Source organism: Chanos chanos, chromosome 4 (genome assembly GCF_902362185.1).
Source record: "Chanos chanos chromosome 4, fChaCha1.1, whole genome shotgun sequence".
NCBI classification, from domain to species: domain Eukaryota; kingdom Metazoa; phylum Chordata; class Actinopteri; order Gonorynchiformes; family Chanidae; genus Chanos; species Chanos chanos.
Window position 1 is genome coordinate 11,420,350 of NC_044498.1, and position 15,891 is coordinate 11,436,240.

Consider the following 15,891-nt stretch of genomic DNA (forward strand, 5'->3'; position numbering starts at 1 on the left):
TTGTTGTTGTTGTTCAGTAGCCAAGGTCATTATGATTAAACAACTCTAACCTGATTCTGTGCATCAGACGCCTTTACCTCTGCAGTGCTCTGAAGCGCTTGTGGGAGAGAATTCTCAGCCTGGGCCAGATATGACTGAGATCCTAGCCACACTGTTCACCTGCTTAAAAAAAGACAATCAAAGTTTTCAGAGTCTGATGCAGCGTAAGTTTATTGTAAGAGCTCCAAGAAGCATACAACAAACTGAGCCGGTCCCAGCGAGTGGCTGAAGCCATGTTCGCAAAGCGCTAATCTTTATAGTAATTTCTTATCAATTTCAGACACTGAGTGTGCGCTGTCTCAGCCTCTTTCGGTCGGGGTGCACCCACTGGTCACGCCTTGCAAATTCCCAGACAATTCTGTAATGCACCAAGGTTTCTGTTGAGCCCATATTTTTGATTAAGGTCATCAGAATCTGTCACCAATATTTATCGCTCTCCTCCTTGCTAAAATTAATAAAGAACACGAAGAAGGCACACACCATGCAACCTTGAATGTCTGATCATCTGCACAGTCTGCTCAAAGACGAACTCAAATTACCTTTTCTATTCCTCCATTCACAGAAAACACTTTTTTTTTTTATAAAAGAAGAACTTCACACATTTACTTTAATACAAATGATTATATAGTTATGAATTCTTAATACAAAATGATTATTAATACAAAATGATTAGGTGGATTAAGTCACACAAAAATGGCTATGTAACTATTACAATGTTTTTCATAAAACAAATAAACCAACATTTTTTTCTCCAACACGCTCTTCACAGCTTGATGCTGTAATCATTAAACTGACGTCATGAGAAAAAATGCTCTCCTTCCTCAGCCACAGTCACAGAAACAAGAGTCACTCAAACAACACTCAAGAAAAAAACTGACCGGCTACATCAGGATTTGTCATTGCCAAGTTACTGAAGCATGACTGAAACGTTTTCAACAAGTAGGGAGGGGAAGGAGTGCTCTTTCTATTGGATCATAAGTTCAAATTCAGTACGGTATACATTTATACAAATATAAGAACTCACTGAGGGTTTTTAAGAATGTATTTATCTGTTCTGTTCTTCATACAACTTTGGATGCACAGATAAATGATATGGTGTGATATGGTAATAATATGATAGGAGAATATTGATGAAATGATGAAATCTGTCAGCATTCTTTTGTGTGAACATGGCGACTCGGAGAAACTCATTTGTTCTATGCACGGTATTGAAGACTGTGTGACATTAAAGACACCCACTCTGTCTATTCTATACTCTAAAAAGGACTTTAAGGCTTTTGCTGTAAACCTTGACTGTTGCTACTCCTACAGTGTCGTGTATGATGCTGTCACGCCCAACTTTTCATGCCCTGCATGCCACAGCATCCTCAAGTTATGCGACGGAAAAGAAACAATGAAAGATGACAGTGCTTTTTTTTTTCATCAAATAAACCTGGCATGCCCCATGTACTACTGCATATTTAGACAGTCAATTCAGAGACAACAAGTCCCAAAAGTAGTTTTATGTATATGTATATGCATACTGTATATTATAGCATATATTATATGCATACTATATAATATCATGACTTCAGTTTACATCACAAGATTCCAGTTTAGTAGAATACCACATTAAAACCACATAATTTTTGTTTCGACCATTCCTATGACTTCATGGTAACTGGATTTCAGAAAGCGCATTTATGATTATGCAAAAAGTAGCATTGTAAAGGAGGCGTGTTTAGGAAAAGGTCAGACCAACCTGTTAAGTTAGTGGAGTATTGAAAACCATTTAAAACCACATTATCATTTTACCACTCTGTGGCTTAAGAGGATCAGGCGTCAGGTGTGTCAGGGTGAGAACATTTGTATGGGAAAATAATCGCCTGATAGATGGAAAATCCACTCAGGCATTTTAAATATCACTATTGATATCTTCTTATCATAGTGCATACAAGTTGCTACAGGTTGAATATTCAACACAGAACTGATTCAAATCACCAAATAGCCTATATTCTCAGTCATGGAGAATATTGACATCTACTGTGAGTTAGCAATGTACAAAAAAGATCCATATTTAAATAAGGAAAACGTTTTGGATGTTCGTTGATAAATTCTTTGCAAAGGTCACCATTATCAAAATACATTACATTACATATGGGCTATATGTTCCTGTTGCAAATGTATTTACATTAAATATAGTATTTGTATTTGGATGGAGGTTCCCTCAATAGAAACGTGAACAGAAATCATTTTAAGTTTTGAAAATGAGTTTTGAGGTCCAAAATGACAATATTGTCATTTTACATTTTCAATGCATTTGTATATTAGTGTAAAGACAAATGACTAGACCCTGTCGTATATTGTTAATTATTTGCTATATTTCTAAAACTAATTAGTGTTGTACATCAACTGACAAATGTCCACCGTTGTTTCACCTCACTACCGCATGACATCATTCCAAACCAGCAGCCACTATAAATACACGTGAACACTGATGTATGGGAAGACTGTTAAGCTCTGGGAAAATCTTTAGGTAAACAGCTTTAATGTTCTGTTGCGGATGAGATTCTTTCTCCATTTTAGATAAAAAGACGAGCTTTGCGTCACTAAGTCCGTCTAACTACTCAGCTCCTCTGAGTCGTTTAGGCTTAAGGAAATGGACTGTATCGATTCCTTGATGGGAGTGCATAACTTTTAGGTCGTCATGACTGCATAACATACGCAAAGTATGTTTCGCAGTCAACCAATTTCTACAATCAGACCGCTGTTCCTGGTAGATCTGCCAAAAGTTTAATAGACATATTTTAATTATTATCTTCTCCAGGACTTCGTTTATAAAGCAGTATAGTACTTTGCCGTGTGAGAGAAGATAGAAGGCCATTCACTGAGTTATACTTTCGTGTCTCCAAATGTCAGGTGTTCGATTTTTCATCAATTGATCCTGGTTATTCAGCCTCTCCGTGATTCCTTTTTGACTTATTGTGTATTGATTTCACCAAGAACTTGTTGAGCGCCTTATAAAAGGAGTTGAGAATGGTACGAAATGTTAGAGAGGTAAAACTGATGAAAAATAGCAGGCTACTTTTTATTTCAGTTTGCTAGCGGAACATTCAGGTAAGATTAACATTCATGTTCACGAAATCTTTTGGAAATGTGTTTGGACCTAAGTAAACGACTAAACAGCAGTACATGATATACGTTTTGTTTTTTTTTACTTCTCATTTCCAGGTATGGCCGTCAAATGTATCGCGTTTGCACTCGTGGTGACACTTATGATGATGGTATGTATTGCTTCGCCGTTATCCCTGTCAGAAAGTGGATCCCAAGAGGAACATGGACAATGGACCCACCGGGAGAGAAGAGGCACAATTCGAGACCCTGCTGATATATTCGCACACCAGGAGACAGATGTGCAGGCCCCCGGATCACGGTTAGAGCGTATGGCGCACTCAACGGACGAGCAACGGGAGTTAAAACAGATTTTACAAGCACTGTCTGGTGAGTATCACATCAGTAATGTCATAGGGCATTACCAAGAATTCTGCTGTATATTCTCTCACTATTTGGTATTCAACGCAACACTATATTTTAAACAGAGATTATCAGTCGGGACTGCATCACGGATTACCAGGGCTGGATAGACTTCGGACGACGCAGCGCAGACTAAATTCTCCTTTAATTTATCCTGTTCATGCGGCTTGATGTCAATGCAACCTAGTTATTTCATTTTTAATAAATGTATATGTATTGCATCTGAACTCGCCTGAGTGTTCATTCATTCAATCATGAATGTTCTTCTTTGTAGCAGTAGACTGATGACTAACGAAGACATAACTGTTAACTTTAGACAGTGTATGTTTCTATTTAAACCTAAACACATTTTCTGGAATTTCGCAGGAGGTCAGTGCCAACTTATTTTTCAAAATAACGCAAACGAGGCTTAGAATTTGTTGACAGAGATCCTGGACTGGTAGTTCATGATTTCATAAACTTTTAAACACAGAACAAATAGTACTAGCGAGTTACTGTCGCAGAACGTTGTTATCCTAAAAACCATTTTCTTGGTTTATATATACAATAGAAATTTTTGAATAATACATTATTGGTCACTTTTTTTGTTTCTTTGTTTTGCTAACCTTTGTAATGTAAGGCCTGTAAACATGATAAGTTCTAAAACAGAGGTTGCTTACTTTTTGAACACAGTTCCATAGCTTGTTTTCAAATTAAATACACTGAGACATTTATTCACATATACAGTTTACACATAGTGCACATATTTAAACTGACAGATGAACAGTTACAGTGAATTCTTAAACAGTTATTTATTACGGCTGTCCCAAAAAATCACTTATCCACACATAATTCCATTGTTTGCATGTAACTTATCTTATAAATACATTAAGATTATTATCATCAGTGTCATTTCCTCCCAGTCACAGACCCAGTGTACACTACTAATTGGCTCGCTGACACTGAAGTCTGCACTTGATCCCAAAAAGATCCAGTCATCCTGAATTTGGATTGTGGGCTCTTTTTACTCTCTTCCTCATTTTAGTTTTACTGATGTCGTTGAGTCTCGGATAAGAGCACTGGTGGATCTCGCAAGGTTCCATTTCACGACAAACCATTTTACCCCTGCACATTCTTCCCAGATACACACATTAATCTTCACAAATCTTCATTTCCAGTGTCTCCTTAACTACGCTTTGCTAATATACTAAATTCTAAGTAGTAGCACTTGTGAACTTGTCAAAGTCATTACTTTCTACTCAGTTCAAGTCTGTTATTCTGGACAATTTAACATAAACATAGCTTTGACTAGTCACATACATTCCACACAATGCAAAATAAGATTACTTTGGGTGTTTTGAATAAAAACATTAGACTTGCTGTTAAAATGTGTTTGGTAACACTTAAGACCAGGGTGGTAAAATGATTGTATTTAAAGACAATGTCCTAGGAGCCTAACACACATATCACAGTGGCCCTACTAATATGACTGCTTCACAGCCGCTGGTTTCTAATACATGCACAATGCTGAGCCTGCAGATCGTTATAATACAGCATTATGAATGTAATTTTGGTGTGAGTATACACAATACAGACCTTGAAGACTGTCAGCAGGTTGACAAAGCTTTTGATAACATTGTGTGTATGATGTTGTGTGGTGTCATACAGGTGTATGAAGGTTATAATATAGCGCTTTGTGACTCAGTGTATTTTAATTTCGTACCAGAGTGAGTTATACAGTAGTAAGTGGTGATGGTATTATAAATGTAAAGTCTGTTCTGTTCAGTGACTCAGATAGTTGATCAGAAAATCTGTGAAGTGTTGTAATGTCTTGCGTCTGTGTAGGACAGCGTGGTAGGGTTTCGATTGTGTCTATGTTAATATACAGTACTTTTACTTTATAGACAACTTTTTACAAATGACAACACAGTCAGTGCATTCTAGTGCATCTCAGAGATTCAGAGGGGCATAAATACCCATTATGGGTAGGGTATTGGAAATCTAAGTTAAACACTGTCAACTGATGCAAACTGACAGAAGATGCCAAGAGGCAATAATTCAAGGGATAAATTCTTAGCTGCTGGGCTTCATTTGGACCAATCAGGGCAAAGCAGAAGTCACTGTTTTGATAAATAATCCTCTACAGACACAGTCTTAACAACATACCTTTGTAGCAGAGTTACTGCTGGTCTAATATTGGATATGCCAGTGCATTTTTCTATTAGTGCCACATGTAAGTTCTACACTCTATCAAGACACAGGTGACTGTGGTTGGTGTCAATGAACATAACAGCAGATCTTTAAAAAACAATGAAAGATTCCCTTTTACAGAGTGCAAACACTCCAATAATACTGGTATAAAAACATTAATGATGATTTTGATTGTTTTAACACTAAAATATCCCACAGATGGACGGCATCCGATTGTTATGTTACAGAGAAATCATGGTAACTCTCCTCAAATATAAAATGTCAGCATCTCACATTAAAGAACAACAGCTTTGAGCATGGCCATTGCCTCATCCACTGCTTCAGAAACTACAGCAATGCAAAGTCAATATGGCTCTGTGGATTGAAGAAGGCTGCCACTCATGAATATGGAACTTGGAGAACTGATCCCAAATAAAAGACATGAAGAAAGGATGATTCTTGTGAAAAGGTCCAACTCTCAGAGTTTTGTTGGAGATTCTGAATCTTTCCTCTGCCTGTCTGGTTTTACAAACCCTCTGGCAACCACTCTGTTTAGGCCAAGACTCCGTAGCTTCTCAACCAAGTTGAAGCTGAAAATGTTTCTTTGCAGTTCTTCTCCTGCACCTCCACTGTTCTTCTGCTCCATGGGAGCACTGACGGAGGTGGACCTGAGGTTGGGTTGGGTGTTTGGTTGAGTTGATGCAGAGATTCCTTGCTCCTTGAGGAGACGGAGGAGGCCCAGGGAAGAGGGAGGCTTAGCAGTGGTGTGGACGTGGTCAGTGGATGAATAACCATGCTGGGGGTCCAATGATGTCCTCACATGCTCACAGCTCCCACGAGTGGACAGGCTGTGAGGGTCAAGGCTGCAGAAACACACCCGAAAAAGACCATGACTCAACGAGAAACTTCTATCACACTCTAAAAAAGAACTACTATGAATTTTTCAAATGTTGTATCAGGGTGAAATTTCTCCTGAACAGACATGCAACAACCGTCTGATCCATGTGTTAGTTTGAGATCTTAGATCATTCTGTTGTAGTGAAAAGAGAGGACTAAAAAAGCAGGGTTGAAAGAGGATTTGGGAGTTAGTTCAGCTGACAGGCCAATGCAAAAGTGAAATTTATACACTGTGGGACACCATAGAGAACTGAGGAAGATTGATAACATAGCTGTAAAAAGAAGGAAGAATTTTCATGCAGTGTTGAACTTCAGCTCATGCTAACACTACAAATCTCAGTCTCTTGATGCTGTTGCCTACAGTGCATTATGAGCAGAAAGTTGAAACCACAAAAGGTTAAGCGTTGGACATTGTCGTGCGGTTAAATCCTACTGCTGGAGGGGCTTTAGAATGTGGTTAGAGAGTTCAAGACAAATGATGGAAAGGCAACAGTCTCATAAGAATGCCTTTGAATTTTTCTGCCTCTACTGTTCTCTGGCAATTCCTTGCAGTTCTTACTTTGCTGAGGTATGCTGTTTTATAGCTGTAGAAAGAGCCTAGACCAGCCTTTCCTGCCACTGGGAGAGAGACAATGAAGAGAAGATGAGGGTGGAGGTAAAAAACAAGGGAAAGAGGGATGAAGAAACCTCAGTGTTACCTCAGGTATCATCTAATGTGGCCAGTATGGTTGGCTGGTTGGTTTAGAAGTTTATGGATATGGAGCAATGTTTATTAAAGAGCATAGGTAAGTGGCAATAGGCAAACGAAGGTAAACTGTCACTTATCTGTCAGAGACTAAACAAAACTTCTAAATGTTTCTTACATAAATAAAAAGGGACATGGTTGGAAGCATCTACAAGTGTGTAGATTCTCCTTCATATTTTGAAATAGTATTTTCAGTCCAGATACTAATCCAAAGGTACTTTTGTATATGCAAATACTTTACTATTACTAATCAGAGATTTAGTTCACTAAACACTGCACAAATGAATCTTCATGTATTCCATCAGGATGAGGTCAACAAGAATGCAACCAATTATTGTGAGCCATTTGGCATTGGTTTTCCGGGGCATCGCTGAATAATTAATTCTGACTAATTATGGTGCCTTTTTGGTGCTGACTAATATAACTGATTAATTCATAGATTCACACCCAGTCCAGTACCCTGAGTGCGATGTAGCCAAGCAGTTCAGTTATATTACATCATGTCATTTACCCAATGACACCTAGTATCAAACATTCATCATTACAAGATAAAAACATGCTTTTATTTATGCTCAGCATGTGGTCATAAATGAAACAAATCTGTTTGCTAAGGCACTGAAACTAGTCCTACAATTTGGGGTGAAATTTAAAATTTTTTGACAATCCTTATTTTTCCTCTGCATACAAATGAACAATTTTACACACTGTGTTATGGACAATTATCTAATTATTTGATAAGCAGTCATGTAATAAGCTAATCAGGGTTTTCATTCCCTTGGGTTGGCTTGTTTTATAAAAATGACTTTCTTACTTTACTTTGTCCCTTATTTTGTCTTGGGGGCAATATTTCAAATGTAAATTAGGAGAACTTAAATTAGAGTGTAGCTGAGGACAAAACACGGTGGTATGCAATAGAACATTACAAAGGACACAACCTTTCATTAATGAAAAAGTGACACCGTGGAATGATGATCTGGGTGGCGGGGATTTGGAGTAACAGAGGTGAAAGATGAGAGATGGTTGGATGTCTTACCTGGTGGAGAAAGAGGCAAGGAGGGATGGGTGGAGGATCCGACAGGTAGTGATTGTATGTGTGGGTGGGGTCTGGGGTAGGTTGGGACCAGATGGAGTGACTGGGTTATGAAAGGAGAGACACAGACTAAACACAACTACACAAAATGGATATATACATCATAGCACAAAATGGAAACCACAGTCAGACCACATATAAGGGATGAGCAAGGTAATGAATCATGGATGGTGCACATCACACTGCTTCAGCCTAAAACTAGAGCTAATCTCTAACACCATCACTCAGGTACGAATCTGAAAGGACTTGCAGATTTTTAGCAATAAGGTAATAACCGCATGTTGTTATACTACTTAAATGTGTTTGGCCCTTTTGCTCAAAGGATGAAGCAGTTGGAATCATGGGGTGATTTTTATAAACTGGTGCTGTAAGCCACTTCTTGAGTTCTTACCCATGGTGCCATGTGCTGAAATGGCAAGTCTGGACAGGTCAGGTTCGTCCTCCTCGAGGTCGTTGAGGCTATAGACATGCTGAAAATCAATGTCGAGCTCTCTGAAATCTTTGGTGAGGACGCCTGGCCGTGGATGCAGAATACCACCCAGGTTTGGCTTGGCCAACTGCTGCCAGTGGTGTAAGGTCACAGAGCCTAAGAAGAGACAATGAAATGAAAGTGAGAGAAAGAAAGAGACATACGTAGGCAAGCTAAATTGTTCTAAATACAAAGCCTGGAGGCCATTTTACAAATTCCTTACCCTCCAGTGGTTTGACAATCTGTAGACGGTCTGGCAGAAAGGAGCGGGATCCAGAGGAGCTGGAGGAATGATGGGAACTGCCAGAGTAATTGGTTCCAGTGGAGGCAAGGCTGTCATTCGGCGTTAGGAAGCCGGCAGAACCGCCTGCGCTGCCACTGCCACTGCCGCTGCCGCTGCCGCTGCTGGCCAAGGCTTGGAGCTTGCGTTCGCGCTCCACGTCGAAGAACGGGCGGTCTGAGTCATGGCACGCCTGACGGGCAGAGAGAGAACGCAAAGCTGCCTCTAGATCCTGCCCACCTGGCGTTCCTGGCTGGCCCAAGCGCTTAGACTCTGTGCCACTGTCACTGAGAAGAAGAATGAGAGCATGAGCGTGACAGTATTCTAATGTGAATGGATGAGAAATAAAAGGTTTTTTTCCTATTACTCATATCTACGTTCACAAAACAGCGTACAACATAGGTGCTTACCTAGGCTCATCAGTAGGAGCAGGGCTGGTGGAAGGTTTATCATACAGGTTAAAGCCAGTGCTGTCAGAGCCGTAATAGCTGGTTCGTGGGGTGCTGGTATGGCTGGAGTGCACAGAGCCAGGAACCAGCGGCGAGTGACACCGAGAACGAAGCCGAGCCTGATTAGCCGCCTTCACTGTCTCAAAGACGCGCCATGGGTGGTTCCTACAGTAACCGCAGAAGATAATTAGCTTTCAGTGGCTTACATGGCAGATATTCAATTTAGAGAGATTTAAAGACATACAGTAAAACCACTTAATCACCTAATCATTTTATTACAACCCAACATCTATCTGTTGACATCTACATTCCTCCTTAATCAATTCAAATATATTACAAAAAACAGCGAACATGATCTGAGATTCACAGACAGAAATATTTGTGGTGACTCACTTGTACTCAGAAGGGGCGGGACTATCCAGGCCCTTGCGCATCGTGCCTTCGATCTCCGCTGCAAGGGAGTCCATGGGGAAGACTGCTGCCAGGGTGCTGCTGTAGCGCTGAACTGTGCTGTTGGGCACACTCTTATTGCGCAGGTTTTTAATGTCTTCTCTGGCCTCGCGTAGCATGTCCTCACACTCAGAGTACCTCTCCTGCATATCCCTGAGCTGCAGACAGGGGGAGCAAGAGAGCACAATTAAATATATGTGCACATATATTGAGTCTTCCAGAGAGTCATACTGACTAAACTGAAAAAGTCACTGATTTGATAAAGCAGGAGAAAGGCTGATAATATGGAGACCTAAACAGCAGCTAAAACAGTTTTTGCTGTTATTATAGTAGTACTGAACTGGAGATGTGAACAAAGGAGAGGGAGGGTCATACCTCAGATCTCAGTTGTGATTGGCTGTCCCGTGAGGCATTCAGATGTTGGGTTAGTTCCTCATTCTCAGTGGACAGCTGAGTAGAAATAAACAACTCATAAATATTGCAATGATTTATATTTGTGTGTGTGTTTGTGTGTGTGTGCGTGTGTGTGTGTACGTGTGTGTGCGTGTGAGTGTGCACGTGTGTGCGCGCGCGCGTGTGTGTGTGTGTGTGCATGTGTGTGTGCGCGTGTGTGTGCGCGTGTGTGTGCGCGTGTGTGTGTGCGTGTGTGTGTGTGTGTGTGTGTGTCTCACCATTTTACAGCGCTGTTGCAGGTCAACTATCTGGCTCAGCAATGAGCTGATCTCCTCCTGTTGCCTGACAGAATCTTCCACCCTGCGCGCCAACTCTTCAGACAGCTCCACTACCTGCTTATTCACCGATGCTACACCAAAGAAAAGGGAAAAGAGAGACAGAGGCAGAGGGCAAGAGGAGGAGGGACTTTCAGTTAAAAGAAGAAATATGAAATACGAGTATGAAGTGGAAAAAGCTTCAGAGGCTCATGTAAAAGGTGGATGACTTACAGAGCTCCTCCACACACACCATCATTAGCTGCTGTTCCTGTTCCTCATAGCTGGTGGTCTCTGAGGTCAGTTCATGGGCCTGTGAGTGCAGACGATGACATTAGAACATACACAGCTTCGCTCCTAATAATAATAATTTTTTTTTCGCATTACATCTCAGATTTCGAGGAGTTATATAAATAATGTATGTTAAGGTCTTTAACCAGTGATACAATGTGGGTGGTGGATGAATGTCATCTATGTAGTCTTTGTGTGTGTGTGTGTGCGTGTGTGTGTGTGTGTGTGTGTGTGTGTATGAGAGACACTAGCCTCTGTCCGTAGCTTGAGGTTCTCCTCCTCTAGACCCTTCAGTTTCTGATGCAGGAAATCATAGTTGATGTAGTTACTGAGGGAAGTGGATGACTCATTGCGTTTCATTCTGAAATACACAAGCATAAAGAAATACATGCTCAACTGCCTGTCATTCAACACACAAACAACTCATTTTTGACTTCTCTGAGTGAGAATACTGTCACACTCACGATGAGCGTGTTTCTGTGACTCCTTCGAGCTCCTCCGTGCTGGCGTACAGGTGGAGTAAATCATCTCTCATGGAAAGCTCGTGACGTAGCTGGGCAATCTGGAGGAGTCATAAAGAGTTCATACAGGTATGTTTATTAGGCCCCATCATCATATAGCACAAATACAGCATCAAGTTTTACAGTCAGTGTGGAGAAATAGAGTAACTACTGAAGCAATGTCTCTGAAGATAATATGAACGATTCATCAAGGATATCACTGTTTATGTTATTTGAAACCACAAGAAACCTAAGCTTGTCTTTTGTAATACACAGTTTCCTAAGCTATGGAGTCATTCAAGATTTACCTCTTCCTTTGCCATCTCTAGCTGCTCGTCCAACAGCTCATTCCGTTCAGTCAAAGCTTTGTTCTGCTTGAGTAAAGACTGGCCTATTCTGGCCGCCAGCTCCAGGTCACGCTCTTTCTGCACAGACAAAAATCGCTGTTAGAAGTGTCGCTACATGATACAGAAATGTTCATCCTCAGAGGCCAGAAATGACAAACAGAAGGAATCCATCAAATAAATCAAATATGTAACGCATCAAATAAACAAGATATAAACCACTTACTTCCTCTAAAAGATGAGTGACAGCCTCAATGTCATGGTATGTCTTAGTGACCTGGCCAACTCTCTCTGAACACAACACTGCAGAGAGAAAGAGATAGAGAGGATTGAGTTTTAACACATTTTAATCCCCAAACAAACAAAACAAAGAAAGAGAGAGATAAAGAGTGACTTAATACACCTATGATATTGATATAGGTTCTGACGCTGAGTCTCTCTTGGTGTTGTCTACCCTTAATTGATCACGCTATTATGCTGATTCCATTTGAAGAGCAACAACACTTATATTACGCACTAGATAATGACATGATCTCTTTGCTCTCATAAAGTGGACTGACCCAAACCATTAACACCTGAGTGGGGACAGTCTCTCTATTCTAAAAGCTGAGCCTCTTATCTTGATCCTCATTAAGCAGATCACTGTCTCATTTTCTGTCACACGTAAAAATACATCTCTGAGCTGGATCAGAACTGAAGTTGACAAACAAGACCTCGATGAACTCTCTCAATGAAAAACCAGAAGAGGTCTGAACCGGGAATATGTCTTTCCTGGTGTATTGACGAATGGCAATATAACGTCTTAATTCTTTGAGATTCCAAGTAAGAATCGTTCTTTTTAGCGAGTACACTTGTATCACAATGAGTGTTTGCAAACTGAATTTCTGTTTACAAGCATAACTGTTGGCAGACATGTGCTCAGGCACGTACACACACACACACACACACACACACACACACACACACACACATTATACAGTGCCAAGTCCTCCATTTTACTTACATTACTCTGAGTAAGCTGTGCCAAGTGTGTGTGTGTGTGTGTTCACGTGCACCTTTTAGCTAATTATTAGCTCGTGGGCTTATGATTCACTGCTCAGGCTTATAATTCACAGGAAAATAAAACAAGGCAAGACAGTATAAATCTCCCGTCCTGATGCAGCAAATTTTTAGCAATCATCAAATGGATTCCGGAATTGCTGACTGCAAGACCTTGGCCGGGTCATCATGTAAAATACAACCTACGGTTATAATGGGACATTTACCCTGGTGCTGAGATGCAGTGTGTTCAGACAGAGAAAGAGAGAGAGGGGATGAGAGAGAGAGAGAGGAATGAGAGAAGGCTTAAAGGTAAAAACCCAGAAGGGGATACCTCTCTCAGTGTGACTTAAACATCCATCACATATTCAGCATTCTCAGATTCTTAGATCCTTAGATTCCATACAAACGTATAGTTGGTGTCACCGACTAATTGTTAGTGTTTTAGGAGTCAAAATACATTTATGGATCTGTTCTGGTAGAAAACATCAATGATGAAAATCGCATGCAGTCATGCAACTCTTCTGAAGAAATTCTATAACCCCAAAAGAAATCACATATCTGTAATTTGAATAGATGTCAGCTGAATAAATCTAACCAATGGGATAAACCTGGAAGAAGCTGGATTTCCTGACTGTTACTATGTCCAATGAGAGAAATTTCAAATTAAGTTTCATAGACTTGACAAGAATGCAAAACTAACTCCTGTCCTATTTCCAATAACAAGATTAACCCCTCACTGTGCTTAAATTTAGCCCACAAAAATGTGCTTCTCATTCCCAGTACAGTAAGGTGACGAACTGGTTTTAAGGGTATCGGTTATGAAGGATTGCATAGGATCTGCTATTAAAAGTAATGGACTTCCGAATGAACTGACCAGAAGCAAACCTGAGGTTTAAAAATGTGCTGGAGCTAACACCCATATCCCTCTTCCATGATGAAATGAATATTTAAAGAGGCAATCAAATAATCAAACAATAATAACGCTCAGTTATTGTTCTGCAGAAAACAGAATTTAATAAGGTAAAACAAAAGAGTAAAAAAACAAACAAACAATAACAAAACCAAATTGTGAGGTGGAGTGCCAGAAACTCCCCTCACAGAAATGTGCGCTCAATAATACCGTTAGCATTAGCATAAACCTAGCACATCAGACTGCTGCTTCAGTGACCCTGCAGGATTAGCGTTTGCGTCCTCATTCAGATTTTCCAAAGCACGACCGTGCCTCTTGGGCGCTCTGCCAACCAGATGACCAGCGCTACTGCCAACTGCTGTTCTGAGATCAGCTTGGGCGCGATATACGTCACAAAGAGCTTTACACGTCAGACATTGGGCATCTGATCCTGGCTCTGGCACTGTGATTGGATTGAAAGTCTAAAAGAAAGCTAGTATTCATTGTACTCTACATATTAGGAAAACATATGAGAGGTAAAAAATGAATGAAACTGACCATAAACTTAAACAAAATTGCAGATTAACACCAATTCCAGCATTTTAGTGCTAAGCAAAGGAGAATGAAATACAACAACAGAACAGCCACTCAGATCTTGGCTGTCATCCACCTTTATTGTGTTCAATTTTTTAAATAAATAAACTTCCCACTTCCTAAATATTGACTGTCATACAGTCTAGGCACAAATATGAACTAAGACAGACACACACATGTGCACACACATTGACATACACAAACAGACACACAAGCACACACACCGACACACACAATTTACATTTTACCGAACTACACCCTGATAGCATTCTTGGAGTGTGTGAGTTATAGATAAATTTGGTCTCCAGGTCAAGGCAATGTGAATGTAAACACACATTATTTGATACGATTAATCTGCAGTCTGAGTAACAGCCAGCAGTCAAATGCTCAAAATGTCATCTGCCTACTGACAGATTGAAATTACACATAATAAAGGATTTCCGTTTTCAGTGAGCCAGCCGCTCTTACGCAGCCTGTGATGGATCACACTGAGTACCAGACACTGCGGTGAACTGAGTCTGGTGCCCGTGCTCCAGTGACCTTCACAGAGATAACCCGGAGACACACAGCTGTGGGGCTCATCGAGCATTTGGTAAACGTGAGAATCATGTCCAAGGACGGATGAGAAGTCCTACAAGAAGACCAACTGAATCCATCTGCAGTAGTACGTTCTAGAAAACGACAGCCGAACGACACACGCATACAAACAAGCACTCCAAGCTGATGCTGAGATGCAGCAGAGACAAGGCAAAATCATGCCCCCAAATATGCCCGCAGTGCTGCCAGGTTTCAGGTTAACAATGAACAACAAATAGCTAAATTTCCTGGGGATGTGAAATGTAGTGTGCAGGCTTACAGACAGAGCATAGAGAAAACAAAGCCTCAATCTTTCCTAAGCCGTGTGATATTTGCTCTCTGAGCTGTCTCTAGTCCTTCCTTATTACTGCCTACAATTGATTTACATTCTTTACCTTGCATCAGTTCTCTGCACAGTCCCTCTGTGATCTCCAACTCTTTCTCCTCCACCTCATCCTCTTCCTCATCCTGACTTGCAAAGCTCTCTCTTTCACTCTCTTCTGTCCCCGAACTGCTCCACACTTCCATTGTTCCTTCCTCCATTCCTGCACTTCTTTATCTCTCTCCGTATTCTCTATGAGCTGTTCTTTGTGGTTTCTTCTCTCTGCAGCCTGCGGTGTTGCAGTGTCTTTGTACTGTAGTTCCACAGCCTTTGTAGTCTTAGAGACTCATGCGGGCTTGAATGCCTGCACAGTGCTGTTTTTTTTTTGTGTGTGTGTGAACACCTGTCTACTCTCTGACTCAGTCGAGTTAATGAGAAATCCACACAGGCTCTGTACTGCCTGTTGTCTCATCCTCACGCTGCTTATACTCACCTGGCTAGTCTCTGCCCAGGGAGACGATAAGAC

The 15,891-nt window shown here is 40.7% G+C and overlaps 1 protein-coding gene across 1 annotated transcript; it reads right to left on the minus strand.

The window, feature by feature from the left end:
• Window positions 1-6,040: 6,040 nt before the first annotated feature.
• Window positions 6,041-15,571, minus strand: hap1 (huntingtin associated protein 1). Its single transcript, XM_030770809.1, has 14 exons — window positions 15,439-15,571; window positions 12,170-12,246; window positions 11,908-12,024; window positions 11,564-11,661; window positions 11,352-11,460; window positions 11,043-11,121; window positions 10,773-10,903; window positions 10,477-10,551; window positions 10,045-10,259; window positions 9,613-9,816; window positions 9,146-9,483; window positions 8,845-9,039; window positions 8,397-8,496; window positions 6,041-6,584 (listed from the first exon to the last, which is right to left on the minus strand). The coding sequence occupies exons 1-14, from the start codon at window positions 15,569-15,571 to the stop codon at window positions 6,200-6,202; spliced, it is 2,256 nt and encodes a 751-aa protein (XP_030626669.1). The 3' UTR covers window positions 6,041-6,199.
• Window positions 15,572-15,891: the final 320 nt, after the last annotated feature.

Bases quoted from the DNA above. Each gene is read 5' to 3' on its own strand.
- hap1 (XM_030770809.1), bottom strand. From the start codon at position 15,571: ATGGAAGTGTGGAGCAGTTCGGGGACAGAAGAGAGTGAAAGAGAGAGC. The intron at 9,484-9,612 runs GTAAGCACCTAT...TCTCAGTGACAG, and splicing joins GCTCCTACTGATGAGCCTAG to TGGCACAGAGTCTAAGCGCT. The intron at 8,497-8,844 runs GTAAGAACTCAA...TTCATAACCCAG, and splicing joins TTCAGCACATGGCACCATGG to TCACTCCATCTGGTCCCAAC.